This window comes from Orycteropus afer, unplaced genomic scaffold (genome assembly GCF_000298275.1).
Source record: "Orycteropus afer afer isolate SDZICR_OR568_19922 unplaced genomic scaffold, OryAfe1.0 scaffold00038, whole genome shotgun sequence".
Lineage (NCBI taxonomy): Eukaryota > Metazoa > Chordata > Mammalia > Tubulidentata > Orycteropodidae > Orycteropus > Orycteropus afer.
In genome coordinates, this window is record NW_006921625.1 from 8,649,736 (window position 1) to 8,662,513 (window position 12,778).

Sequence of the window (12,778 nt, forward strand, 5' to 3'; positions counted from 1 at the left end):
GGTACTGGGAGGGGGACCTGACTCCATTCGTGAGCTGCCTGCAGTGTCTGTGTCCACCCACCTCCCAGGTGGCCCTGGGCTCCTTCCAGAGGCAGCATCTGTCACCATAAACCATTAACTCCGTTGAGAGCCCCCACCCTGGCTGGACTTCATTTCCACAGGTGACCCTGCCCACACCGCTGAGGTCAGCAGGGAGGATCAGGCTTCACTCACACGGCCCTCTGCTTTCCCACAGTCTCCCTCCACACAATTCAGGCTCACAACTCTGCCATTACACTACCCTAGATTTGTGGGAGTATGTCTCCTTCCTCAATTTTCCTAGAAAAATAAATAATGGGAGCCTATGCACTTCATTCAGGAGCTCTGTGATGATCCCCTTCCACTGGAGGAACAGGGAATAATCCTCCCACTGTGCAGTTAGTCACCTGACCTGGTGTGTGTGTGTGAGTGTGCAAATCCAAAGTCAAAAGCAATACGTGGATTTTCAACTGCATGGGGGTCGGCGTCCTGACCCCCATATTATTCAAGGGTCAACTATATATACAACGTCCATGTGACATAAACTAATGTCCACGCGCACTAGAGCCACCTCACTCTTTTAGCCGCTGTCTACTGCCCTGTAGCGCCCCTCCCAGCAGGCACTCGGCTTGTCTCCAGCCACAGCTGGTCCCAAACGGGTCTGCGCTGTCTGCCGCCCAGATTTCAGGGTTTTTCTCATTTTCAAAAACACTTCCATCACTTCCCCTGACTGCCCTCAGTCAGGGCGAGAACGTGGGAAACTTACACCCTTCAAACTCCGCTCTTTCCCTGGGCCAGACATCAGGGTTCCACCTAAGATTTCATTTGCAGGTTGAAGGCTCTGAGGCTGCCTCAGAGTCTGCAAAGAGAGGACTCCAGCCACCCGTGAACTAACGAGCACATTCCTCCAGCAATCAGGGTGCGGGGCGGGGCAATGGGGCGTGTGATGAGACACCCACACAACTGGACAAGAATCGGGCAAGGGAGGGCCTGCATCTTAAAACACACTCTGCTTTCAAAGCAACAGGAAAAGGTCTGAAGGGACCCCCAGTGGTCCCCCCGAGGCGGTGACTGGGACAGGGGGTGACGGAGGACTTGCACTTTTTACTCAAAAACAGAAAAACCAGAGCCCCAGATGAGAAGAGCACGTTCCATGCCACCCCCCACCCCATTCCTGAGGACAGTCAATGGTGTCACAAGCGACAGGACATTCTCCACCAACAACACCGTCCAAGGTCCAGGCTGAGCTAGGATGGCGCCTGCTGGCTGAGCCAAAGCCTACAGCCGTTCTCCTGCCAGCAGCCTGAAGGCCCCTCCCCAGGTGCTGCGTCACGGAGGGGCATTGCAGGGGACGCAGCACCCAGGCCCGCAGGCCGCGGTGGCCACAGTGCTGCAGATTACTGCTCCTCCGGAAGCCCTGTCCCAGGGCAGAACCGGCCTGGAGTGGCGAGTATGCGGAGTGGCTGGCCTCCAGCAGGCTTCCTGCCCTGGTCGCTCTGCTGAGACCTGCTGGGAGGGACCCCTGGGACACGGCGCTCTGCCAGGCCGAGCCTCAGGGCTGGCGATCAGGGCGGTCGGGGGGAATTGCTTTACGAGGCTACCCTGGGCCCGGGCCATGGCCGCCTCCTTCCGCTGGCCCACAGATGTGCTTCAGAGGCCCGACAGGACGCAGTAAACACGGCCGCCTTTCACATGCAGATGCCATCAGCCAGCACACGGCCTTTATGCCACCGGCCCCTCTGAAAGGCTCCCGGGGGAGCCCAATCTGCCCAAGAATGGACTTCAATAAAGGGCCTGCTGGGGGGACCAGGCTGCACCGCCCACAGGCCCTGAAGCGGCAAGGGGTCCTGTGGCTCTGGGCTGAGCTGGGGGCCTTGGGAGCTGGGCCTCCCGTTCCGGTCTAGGCACTCTCAGCCCCAATGCCCACATGCTGGTCCCTCCATCTGCCAGGCCATGCACCTCCACCCTTTGGCCCCCTTCGGCCAGGCTAAAGGCTTCATCCGACATTCAGCCCTTTCTATGTGTGTGCTGTCCCCTGCATCACCCCCATGGACCACCTGCTCCATCAGGGCCTAGAACAGCGGTGGATTAGAAGCTCGCAACAAATGTCTGTTGAGTGAGTGAATAAGTGAATGAGTCAGTGAGTGAATGAATAAGTGAATGAGTGAGTGAATGAACAAGTGAATGAGTGAACGTTGTGAGTGAATGGGTATGTGCATGAATGAGTTAGTGAATGAGCGAGTGAGTGAACGAGTGAGCACGTGTGTATATGAGTCAGTGAGTGAATGAATGAATACACCTTTCAGAGAGCAGTGTAGCACCACAGGAAATCCAAGGTTTTGGAATCTGGTGGACCCTGGTGTCATTCTGACTTGGCCCCCTTCCCTCTCCCACCAGTCCCTCCATCTCTTGAACCTCCATCTCCTCACCTTTAAGAGGCTGGCGTTCCCCACCCTTAGGTGGCAGGTCCAGGCCCTCCCTCAAGGATGCTGACTCTCCATGTGTGGTCGGTGTTCTTTAAGAGTGGACTTTATACTCTCTACATGCTTTGAGCCCCAAAATAAGTGGGAACCTTTAAGAAAATCTGAGGTCACTTGTTGCTGGGTTTTGCTGAACCCAGGAAGAGTGGCAGGCCGTGTGTCAGCCCCTCCTAGGTCCAGAGAAGGGAAGGGAGATGGTGTGGGGCCTCACATGCGGCAGGGTCCAGGAACGTCCACTGACTGGTGGGGACGCTCCCCCGGGGCCCACCCTGCCCCTCCCCCACCCACAGGTCCCTGGCTGGGCGGAGGTCTCTCCCCAGGAACTTCCTCAGAGCTGCTGTGTGACTTCAAAGTGAGCCGTCCATATCAAGGAGGCCACCAAGCAAAAGGGATGATCAGGCTCCCTCCTGTGGCTGCAAACCCAGCTGACCACCCGGCTTTACCCACCTGGGCAAGCAAGGTCCTGTCCAGAAAAGACTGCTGGTCCTGAGAAGCAGTAACAGGGTCCCAACGCCTCCGAAAGTCCCCAGCAGCAGCCCTCTGTGCATACTGCACTGGGGCGGGGCTTCCAACACTACCGTCACTGCCACCTTCAGTGAGATGCTGAGCTCTGGGGCTCATGGGCATGACACCCGCCTCATCCATGAGGAGGGTGTGTAGGGACTCCCTGGCCTGCAGCACGGACGACCTCCGGCTCTCTGGCCTGGCCAGGACCAAGGGGCCCAGTCCTTAAAGAGCCCACCGAGGAGCAGAAGAGAGAAAACTAATGTCAGCCAAGGGCCAGATGGTCCCTCAAGAGAGGTGGCAACATACTCCTTGGGGAAAGGTGGAAAGGAGGCCAGAGAGAGGAGGGGCAGCAAAGGTAACCTGAGAAGGGTCTGATGGCCCCTGCAGAGGTAGGTGGACTTTGTCCTGTGGCCTCAGAAGCCCAGGGGAGTCAGTGACCAGGCCTCCAGGCCCCCAGGCCCTACAATGATAAAACCTCCTGAGGTAATAGGTACAAGGTCTCTTCACCAGGGAATAACCCCACAGGTCATCCAGAAAGGCCTTAGGGCAGGGGGAAGATATACACACCACTCAGCTTTGTAACTGGCCGTAGGGTATTTAGGATGGTCATTACATCGATGTTAGGTTTACACAGCGTAGCTGGTACCAGGGAACCCTCTAGATAAATCTGCCAGAGTTAGAGCAAATCAGACCAGAACTTGCTTGGAGAAACCACAGAGGCAACAGAAGACAAGCGGCAGCCCTCTTTATACCCACTTGGGTCTCTGGCTCTGTGTCTGAGAGTTCTGTATCAGGAGCTCTGGTGGCACAGTAGTCACAGCATTCGGCTGCTAACCAAAAGGCCAGCAGTTCAACTCCACGGGCCGTTCCATGGGAGAAAGATAAGGCAATTGCTTCTGTAAAGAGTCATACAGCCTTGGAAACCCTCTGGGGCAGTTCTGCTCTGTCCTATAGATTTGCTATGAGTTGGAATTGACTGATGGCACTGAGTTTTCTGTTGGTTTGGGGGTATCAATTTGGGAACACCTACCCTTTCTCTCCACCTCCACTGCCACCTCCCTAGCCAAGCCCCATCATCCTGAGTGACTTAGGGTTACCAGAGTATCTGGTTATCACGTTTCCTCTCTTGTCTCCTGCCTCCTGTCCTCTCCTCGCACCCTGTCCCTCCCCAGTCCAACCTCTACTTTGTAGTCACAGAGCTCTTCTTAAAATACTTTAATATTTTGAAAGGAAAATATATTCACATGGTCCACAAATTTTAAATATGTATATATACAACGCTACACAGTGAAGCCATTCCCTACCTCGCCCTCCACCACCCAGCTCTCCCCTCACTGGTCCCGAGCTTGTCACACAGTGGCTGCTCTGAAGTAGTATGGTCTTTCCATGGTTTCTTGTATTTCTGTCTTCTCTACAATACAGGGGAACTCTGGTGGCGTAGTGGCTAAGGCACCTGACTGCTAACCAGAAGGCTGGCAGTTCAAACCACCAGCTACTCCTCGGAAGGAAGGCTGGGCAATCTACTTCTATAGTGATACTGCCTCGGAAACCCAAGGAGGGGTCACTATGAGTCGGGTCCGACTCGTTGGCAGTGCGTTTGGTTTGGTTTTCTACAATACAGACACACCCTGTCCTCTGCTTGCTGTCTTCATGAACACTGTGGCTCTCCACGTCACTACCTGGAGGGCATGCTCATTCCTTTCTATGTGGCATGGTATTTTACAGTCGAGACAGACAGACCGTAATATTCCCCCATTTATGGATATTTGGCTTGTTTCTAGTCTTCTGCTATTTCAACAGACACTGCCAAGAATGACTCTGTGCCTACAGCATCTGTCATGGTTGAGGTATAGCGAGAGGACCGAGTCCCGGAAGTGGAACTACTGACAGACAACATCAGGTGCTTCTTCCACAAGCAATGAATGAAGGTCTGTTCCCCCAGACTTTTGCCAAGAGAATGCATTCTCAAGCTTCTGGATGTTTGCTAATTTGACAGATGGAGAATGGCCTGTCGCTACAGTTTTCATGTGTGTTTCTCTCATTTGAGTGAGGCGGAGCATCTTTCATATACTTAAAGGTCATTTGCTCTTCCTGTCCTGTGAATTAACTGATCTCCTGTTTACTAGGGGCCTGCTGGTTGCTGTTGCTGTCGCCGTCCAGATTCTGAGGCACAGCCCTTCTCTCACTCCATGATTCCAAAGGAAATCTGCAGTGTTTTCATTTGGTGCTTATATGGTTTAACGTTTTACACGCAGATTTCATTCAAACATAAACCAGATCACATGACACTCCCGCTTACAATTTTCAGTGACTTCCAACTGTACTCAGGACAAAATCCAGACTCTGCTCTGTGGCCTTCGGGTCCCTGCCTAGTGTAGCCACTCTCCCTCGTCACTACTCTTCAGTTTCTTGAACATGTCAAGTTCTCTTCCACCTTAGGGGCTTTGCAGCTGCTGTTCCCTCTGCCTGGAATGCACTTCCTGCACCCCCACCCCACCATGTGCAGATGGTTCCTTCCTACCCTCCCCATGCAGTCCACATACTTTGTCTTCAGAGCTGCCCCTGATCTCCCTCTCAAACCCAGGCCCCCATCACACCCTCTTTTCTTCTCATCACTTCTCCCACTCTATGGTGATTTATTCATTTGTGTCCTTCTCCCCTCAAGACATCAGCCCCATGAAGGTCTGTCTCAAACACAGTACTAAGGCTCTCCAAGTCAACCCACAAAATTTGGGTAAACCCCAAAACACAGCCCAGAGCCCTCTGCCCTGTTCCTGCTGGCATCACCCACAAAATGGCCTTCTCTGTAAGCTAGTGTGAATACGAGCCCGTTTGGGGCCTTGAGGTCAACAGAGCAAGGCAGAAGCAGGCAGGAAGGGAAGGAAAGCATCAGTCAACACAGAGCCCCCAGGGCCAGGGGTCTCTTAGATCTGGGCTGTTGCACACATTGCCATCTACAGCCAGGTACACTGAGTCAGGGAAGATCAGGCCACCAAGCCAGGGTCCCTCAGCTGCCGACTCTGGGAGGCCAATTCCTGTGCAAGGAGCCCTTCCCAGAATCGCCAAGAGCAATTACAAAGCCCAAGGTCCAGTGGCACCAAGTCTGGTCCTAGCAGTCTCCCCTCCTGTCTGTCCAATAGAGACACAAAGTAGGCACCCACTATCCACTGCCATCCAGCCAACTGCCACTCACAGTGACCCTAATTTGATATTTCTAGTACCAGCTGCTCCGCAGGAGCAACATGTGGCACTCTGCCTCTGTAAGGATTTACAGCGTTGGAAACCCTGGGGGCCGTTCCACTTCGTCCTGTAGGGTTGCTACGATTCTGAATCACCTCGACCACAACGGGTTTTTGGTGGGTAGCGGAAATAAAACAAACAGGAGAAACTCATGTAATATAATTTATTTAACCTAGTAAATCCAAAACATCACTTCATGCAATCAGTAGGAAACAATTCGTACTAGCGACCTATCGCCTCCTTTTCTCGTACTATCTTACAGATACGGTATGTGTTTTACACTGTGGCACGTCTCAATTCAGACTCTCACCTTTTCAGTGCTCAGGAGCCACCTGTAGCGAGTGGCTGCCGCGCTGACAGTGCAGCTCCAGCCAGCCAAGGCCCCGTGCTCGCCCAGGGCGCCCTGTTCACCGCAAGGTCGCAGGGTGTGCAGCGCAGTCCTCCCCTGCCCTGCTCTCAACCCGCCACGAGGCAGGGCGGGGCTAGAACCTGGCCCCGCCCCCGACGCCGGCCACGGCCACTCCGGCCCGCCCCCTGACGCCGGCGCGGCCCACGTCGGCTGCGGCGCTGCTGCCCGGGCCGCGCTGAACATGGCGCCTGGCGCCCCGGGTTACCCGCCCGCCACCGCTAACCTCGCCACTGCCTCCACCGAGCCGGCGATGGGCGTGCCGTCACCCGCGCCGCCATCGTACAGCACGCCTGAGATGTCGAGCAGGACGCCGCGCACGCCGGCCAGCCGCTCGCGCCACGCAGCCATCACGCTAGTCGCGCGCGTCAGACTCCGCGTCGCAGCCGGCGAATGGAAAGCACGGTCGCGCTCGCCTGCCTTTCTCGCGCCTGGGAAATGTAGTCCGGTGGGGCGGGGCCTCGCGCGGCTGACACGTGCCCCTGCGACCTCGGCGTCATGCGCTCTGGAGGTGACGTCCATTGAAAACACCTTTCTCCCTGGCGGGTGAGTGGACAAAGGGCAAGGAGAGCGGAAACTTACCCCTCGGAGGAAGTCAACCCCCTGAAAATCAGAGCCAGGCAGAATGAGACAGGGGCACCTGTAAAAGTGGCAAAAGCTAAGAGAGCTGGCAGTAGCAGCGCCACGGGATTAGCCGGTGTCCTCATCCTCTGGCAAGGAGCGCCTGCGATGCAGTCGGCTGCTGATCAAAGGTTGGGTGGCTGGAACCAACGAGCCACTCCTTGTGAGAAAGTTGTGGCCGTCTACTTCTGTGAAGACCGACAGTCTGGAAAACCCATGGGGCCGTTCTGTTGTCCGTTAGGGTCGCTATGAGTCTGAATGGACTGGACGGCAGTGAGTTTGGTTTTTTGTTTTTCATCCTTTGGCACACAAGTATGACAGCCCTGAAAGCGAGAGAATGAGCCCCGCCCTTGACCCGACAATCTTGTGCCACTGAAACCATGCTCAGGAAATGATTGTAAGGAGATGACTAGAGCCACAGTGCCCAAAAAAGCTGGAAGAAAAGCAAGTGTTCAAGGATGGGAATTGCTCAAGGAGTTGTAACACAGCTCCTGAATGAATTATGATGCCATCAAAAAACAAAACCAATAGATAACACACGGGAAATGCTTGTGTAAGAACGTGATATGAAAAAGTAGGATACAAAATTCTGTGTGGACCAGGTAAGGTTATTTTTGGCTTATTGTGGCTTAATACTATGTTTTAATATTCTTCAGCTTCCACTTGCATATGAGCACTGATGGTCTGTTCCCTAGTTGACCCTGGCCTTGTTCTGACTTACAACATTGAGCTTCTCCATCATCTCCTCCCACAGATGTAGTCAGTTCGATTCCTGTGTATCCATCTGGTGTGGCCCATGTGTGTAGTTGCTGTTTATGTTGTTGGAAAAAGGTATTTGCTAAATAAGTCAGTTGTCTTGCAAAATTCTATCATGTAGTCTCCACTGTCATTTCTACCACCAAGGCCATATTTTTTGACCTTGGGTATATCATACCTTGAGTATGACCTTGAGTATATTACACTTGAGTTTAGAGGCTGTCTGAAAAATAGGTTTCACTCATTGAACACCATTGACCAAAGACAGAAGGTGGGACGACATCAAGGATATCATAAATGAAGAAAACAAGAGTTAAAAAGACAAAGAAGAAAGAGAAGACCAAAATGGATGTCAGTAGAGACTCTAAGTGCTCTTAAATGGACAGAGCTAACAGGAATAGAAGAAATGATGAAGTAAAAGATCTGAAAAGAAGATTTCAAAGAGTGGCTCAAAAACATAATGTAAAGTATTCTAATGAAGTATGCAAAGATCTGAGGTTAGAAAATCAAAAGGGAAGCTCATGCTCAGCATTTCTCAAGCTGAGAGAAATGAAAAAATTCAAGCCTCAGTTGCAATATTGAAGAATGCTATGGGCAAAATACTGAACAACGCAGGAAACATCAAAAGAAGATGAAAGGAATACAGAGTCACTATACCAGAAAGAACTGACCAACTTTCAGTCATTTCAGGAGATAGCATATGATCAAGAACCAATGGTATTGAAGGAAGAAGTCCAAGCTGCACTGAAGGAATTGACGAAAAACAAGGCTCCAGGAATTTACATAACATCTGTTGAGATGTCTTGACAAACGGATAAAACACTCGATCCTTGATGCTCCCTCTAGCTGGAGTGGCTTCAGCCACGCTGTACTGGCAACACAGGGTCAGACTGGCTTCAGCGTGAGTGTGGACTAGACAAGGCATGACTACTGAGCAGATTGATTCATTAGGGTGATCATCTTTGGAGACTAGCTCCTACAATACATTTCTGCCAGTGTCAGCAATGCTCCTACTTCTGCATTTGCCTTTTGCAGAGACCCCAGCATGGCTCACTCCCTTGAAAGTGTATGGTTGTTCCACAGACACATAGTATTGTCTCTAAGTCAGATCTGTTATGATCTCATCCACATCTATACATTTCTTGATTATATTTCAGCCTGTACCAGCTCTTAAGGTGTGGAGTTTCCAGACCACCTTAACTCTACCATGGAGCTTTGGGTTTATGGTACTGGGCCACCACTTATTCTCTTGAGCTCTTCAGCCTCCTATGTGCCAGGGTGCTAGTGGGCACAAAGATGGATGCTCTGTGGTCCCTGATAAGACAGTGTAAGGACCGAACAACTTGTATCCTGTTCAGTTTGATAAAGGTGGTGCCAGTTAGGGTTCTTTGACTCTGGCTAATTCCAAAAGTGGGAGTGGAAGGAAGTTGGGAGAGGATATAAGGCAGCTTACAGAATCCAAGGAAATGGTGAACAACCAGACCTTGATCAGGTCCAGGACTGGGAAATGACAGCTTGTTTAGTGCACCAGGATGAAGCAGCTCCAACTCTATTGGAGTGTGTCACTCTGCTTCAGGTTTCCAGGGGTGAAAGGGTCCAGTTGGCCTTATAGGAACCCACTCCCACCCCTCAGCCAGGAGAGGATGTGGCCCTTGATTGTCCTACCACTACTGAAAGCCTGAAAGCAAGGTGAGTGGGGAGCAAAGCAAAACCAAAGTACTGATACCTGAGAAGGGGGAATGGCTGCTGATCAGGCCAAATGAAGACCAAAGACCAAAATCAAATGAAAACCAAGGACCGTGGTGGAAATGTGGCTCAGGTGTGCCCACGTTAGCCCAGGGAAGTCAGGAAAAGTTTCACAGAAAGAACTTTTAATCAAAGGAGACTGGAGGGTGACTAGTTGCCCAGGTAGGAAGAGAGTGGGGCTGGGTGGCACAGAGGCCTGGGAGGGCACTACCCCGGCTCTTCACTTGCATAGGATTAAAACCCCTCTCCAGCCAGCTCAGAGTCCCTGAGTGGTACGAATGCTTCATGCACTCAGCTGCTAACCAAGAGGTTGGAGGTTCGAGTCCACTCAAGAGGTGTCTCAGGAGAAAGGCCCAGTGATCTAAGAAACCAGCCATTGAAAACCCTGTGGAACACAGCTCTACCTGACTCATGGAGTCGCCATGAGCAGGAATTAATACAGTGGCAACTGGTTTTTGATCTGGTCGGCTCACATCAAAGTGAGGAGTTTTTGTAAGATACAGAGAGGCTCACAGGGAACCCAGGAGAATCTGTTCAGTACCTACAGGACCAAGGTTCTCATCATCTGTCCATGGCTCCCAGCTTTTCCACCTTGCTCTGCTCATCTGTTCTGTCCTGCTCTCTCCTGGCTCCCATTGAGTGCTTGCTTTCTCATAACTGGTGCCTGTGGCTCCTGTGGCCCTCAATGACCAACCTATTACCAACTTCACCTGCACAATTAGCTCATGAACCCACCACTGGCAGGAAACATACCCCTGGGTCTTCATCCAGACTCCCAAGAGAGAGGGTTCTGACATCCACCTCACTTGGTTGAGCCAGACTGCACCAGTCCTGACATTAAGCTGCCCACGAATAGGCCACTCATTGGGTCAGGTGTTCACCCACCTGGTTCACTGCCTACTCACCAGGGCCTGGGATGGAGGCAAAGTCTCTGAGAAGGCAGCAGGCACGGGGCAGGTGCCCCCTTGTCCACCTCACCTGGAGCATGGCCTGTGCAAGGACCGGGGCTAAACAGGTGGTTGGGCTCAGGTCCTGGAGGACTTTATATGTTATGCAAAGGCACTGAGTCTTCATCCCATAAACCACAGTAAGCCATCAAAACATGAGCAATGAATCAGGCGACCACACTTGGCATGTGCAGAGCTGAAGTCACCAACTGTGCTCCACAGTTGTGTTTTTGATTGATATTTTTAAACATTTTAGTTATTTATTTTTTTTGGTGAAAATATAAGTGAAACATACACCAATTCAACAATTTCTATAGGTACCATTCAGTGACACCAATGAAACTCTTCAAGTTGTGTGGCCATTCTCAATGCCCTTTTCCACATTATTCTACCGTCAGGAACATAAACTCACTGCCCCCTAAGCTTCCTGTCTAACCTTTCCTATTGCAGTTGTCAATTTAATCCCATACAGATAATTCTTTAAAAGAGCACACCACTCAAGACAGACATTTTTTACTAATTAAACCATTATTTAGTTTCAAATATCAAACTATTAAACTATTGGAGGATAGTTTCTGCTTACGATTTAAAGATTATCTCAGGACAATAGTTTCCTGGGGTCATCTAGCCTCCATGTCTCCATAAAGTCTGGATTCCATTGGAATTTGAAACTCTGTTCCACATTTCCCCTGCATTTTGATCAGGATTCTTCTATAGAATCTTTGATCAAAACATTCAAAAATGGGAGTCAGGCACCATCCAGTTCTTCTGGTCTCATAGCAAAGAAGGCAGTTGTACATGGAGGCAATTAGCCATGCATTCCAGGTCCTCTGATCCCTGAGTCCTCTGCTGATGCTGCTGCAGAGAAGTAGGGACTCTACTTCTGATGGCCACTTGCAAGCTCTCAGACCCCAGGAAGTAAGCAGTGAACTAGAATGTAGGGTCGAAACATTAAAAGCAACATTAGGCCAATTGATTGGGATGACCCATGAAACACCAACCATAAATCTCCATAAACATTTGGAATTGGTCACCAGCATTTAAAACTTTGGAGATAAAAACAAACAAACATTTCCAGCTTCTTTTGGATAATATGGAGATTTGGCAATGCTGATCTCTATTCCTCAATGTTGTTAGCCGGGTGGAGTAGTAGCATCACCCTGTCTACCATTGTCCTCACCCAGCTGGCCTCGCTCATTTCGGCCACAGCCTGGCCCTTAGAGGGGCGAGCATGCACACCCAAGAGAGGCAAGCAGACTGGAGGGGCTTCACACCTGAGGCAGTGAGACCAAGGAGAAGGTGAAGGTATGACGTTTGGGTGCAGATGTGGGGACCAGAGAGAGCCCCGACTGCCTTATACAAAGCCACCTAATGATGACATAGCACGCTGGTCTCCATTCTCCAGGAAGAGTGAGTGTGGGCTCCAGGTGGCTTCCCCATCTTTATGCCGGTCTGCCTCTCTCTGCTCACTCTCAGGAAAAGCCCAGACTTCATTGTGTCCTGCTCCATCAGGCCCGCCCTTCCCCAAGGCACTCATCCTGTGTCCTCAACTTGTCACTTGCCATTTTTTTTTCCTCATTCTTTTTCACCCAATTCCATTTCTCTACTTTTCTAGATGCCCAGGACAATTTGGCTTGTCTGGCAATTCCCTTCTCTCAGCCTCCTCCTGGAAATATCTTAAAAACTTTAGAGAATGCTCACTATAAGAGCTGCAGTCTGGATTTCAGTTATTTTCTTGGAGGTCCTCATGTGTATCCCAGCTATAAATATGAAGGAAAAGCCATCCAATAAACCTCCACAATTGAATTTCAACCTGGGGCAGGAATTTGTTGTCCATGATGAGAACCTTACTGGTTCTGGGCTCTGAAATTTCACTGCTAAGTTTCTTTTTTCTTTTTATTATTTATTGTGATTTGGGTGAAGATTTACAGAGCAAATTCACTATCCATACAGCAGTTCACATATACTTTGTCGCATGTCATTGACCACAGTTTACCACAATGCAACAGCTCCCCTCCCACTTCCTCCACATAGTTACCTCTTCCCAGTGTCCATCC

General features: G+C 51.0%; 1 protein-coding gene across 1 annotated transcript in view; it reads right to left on the minus strand.

The window, feature by feature from the left end:
• Nucleotides 1–7,002, minus strand: part of LOC103193647 (phospholysine phosphohistidine inorganic pyrophosphate phosphatase) — a 135,904-nt gene extending 128,902 nt beyond the window's left edge. Inside the window, exon 1 of the mRNA XM_007936901.1 lies at nucleotides 6,878–7,002. Coding sequence (XP_007935092.1) covers nucleotides 6,878–7,002 — 125 coding nt within the window. The remainder of the gene's footprint in view (nucleotides 1–6,877) is intronic.
• Between the last annotated feature and the right edge of the window lie 5,776 nt (nucleotides 7,003–12,778).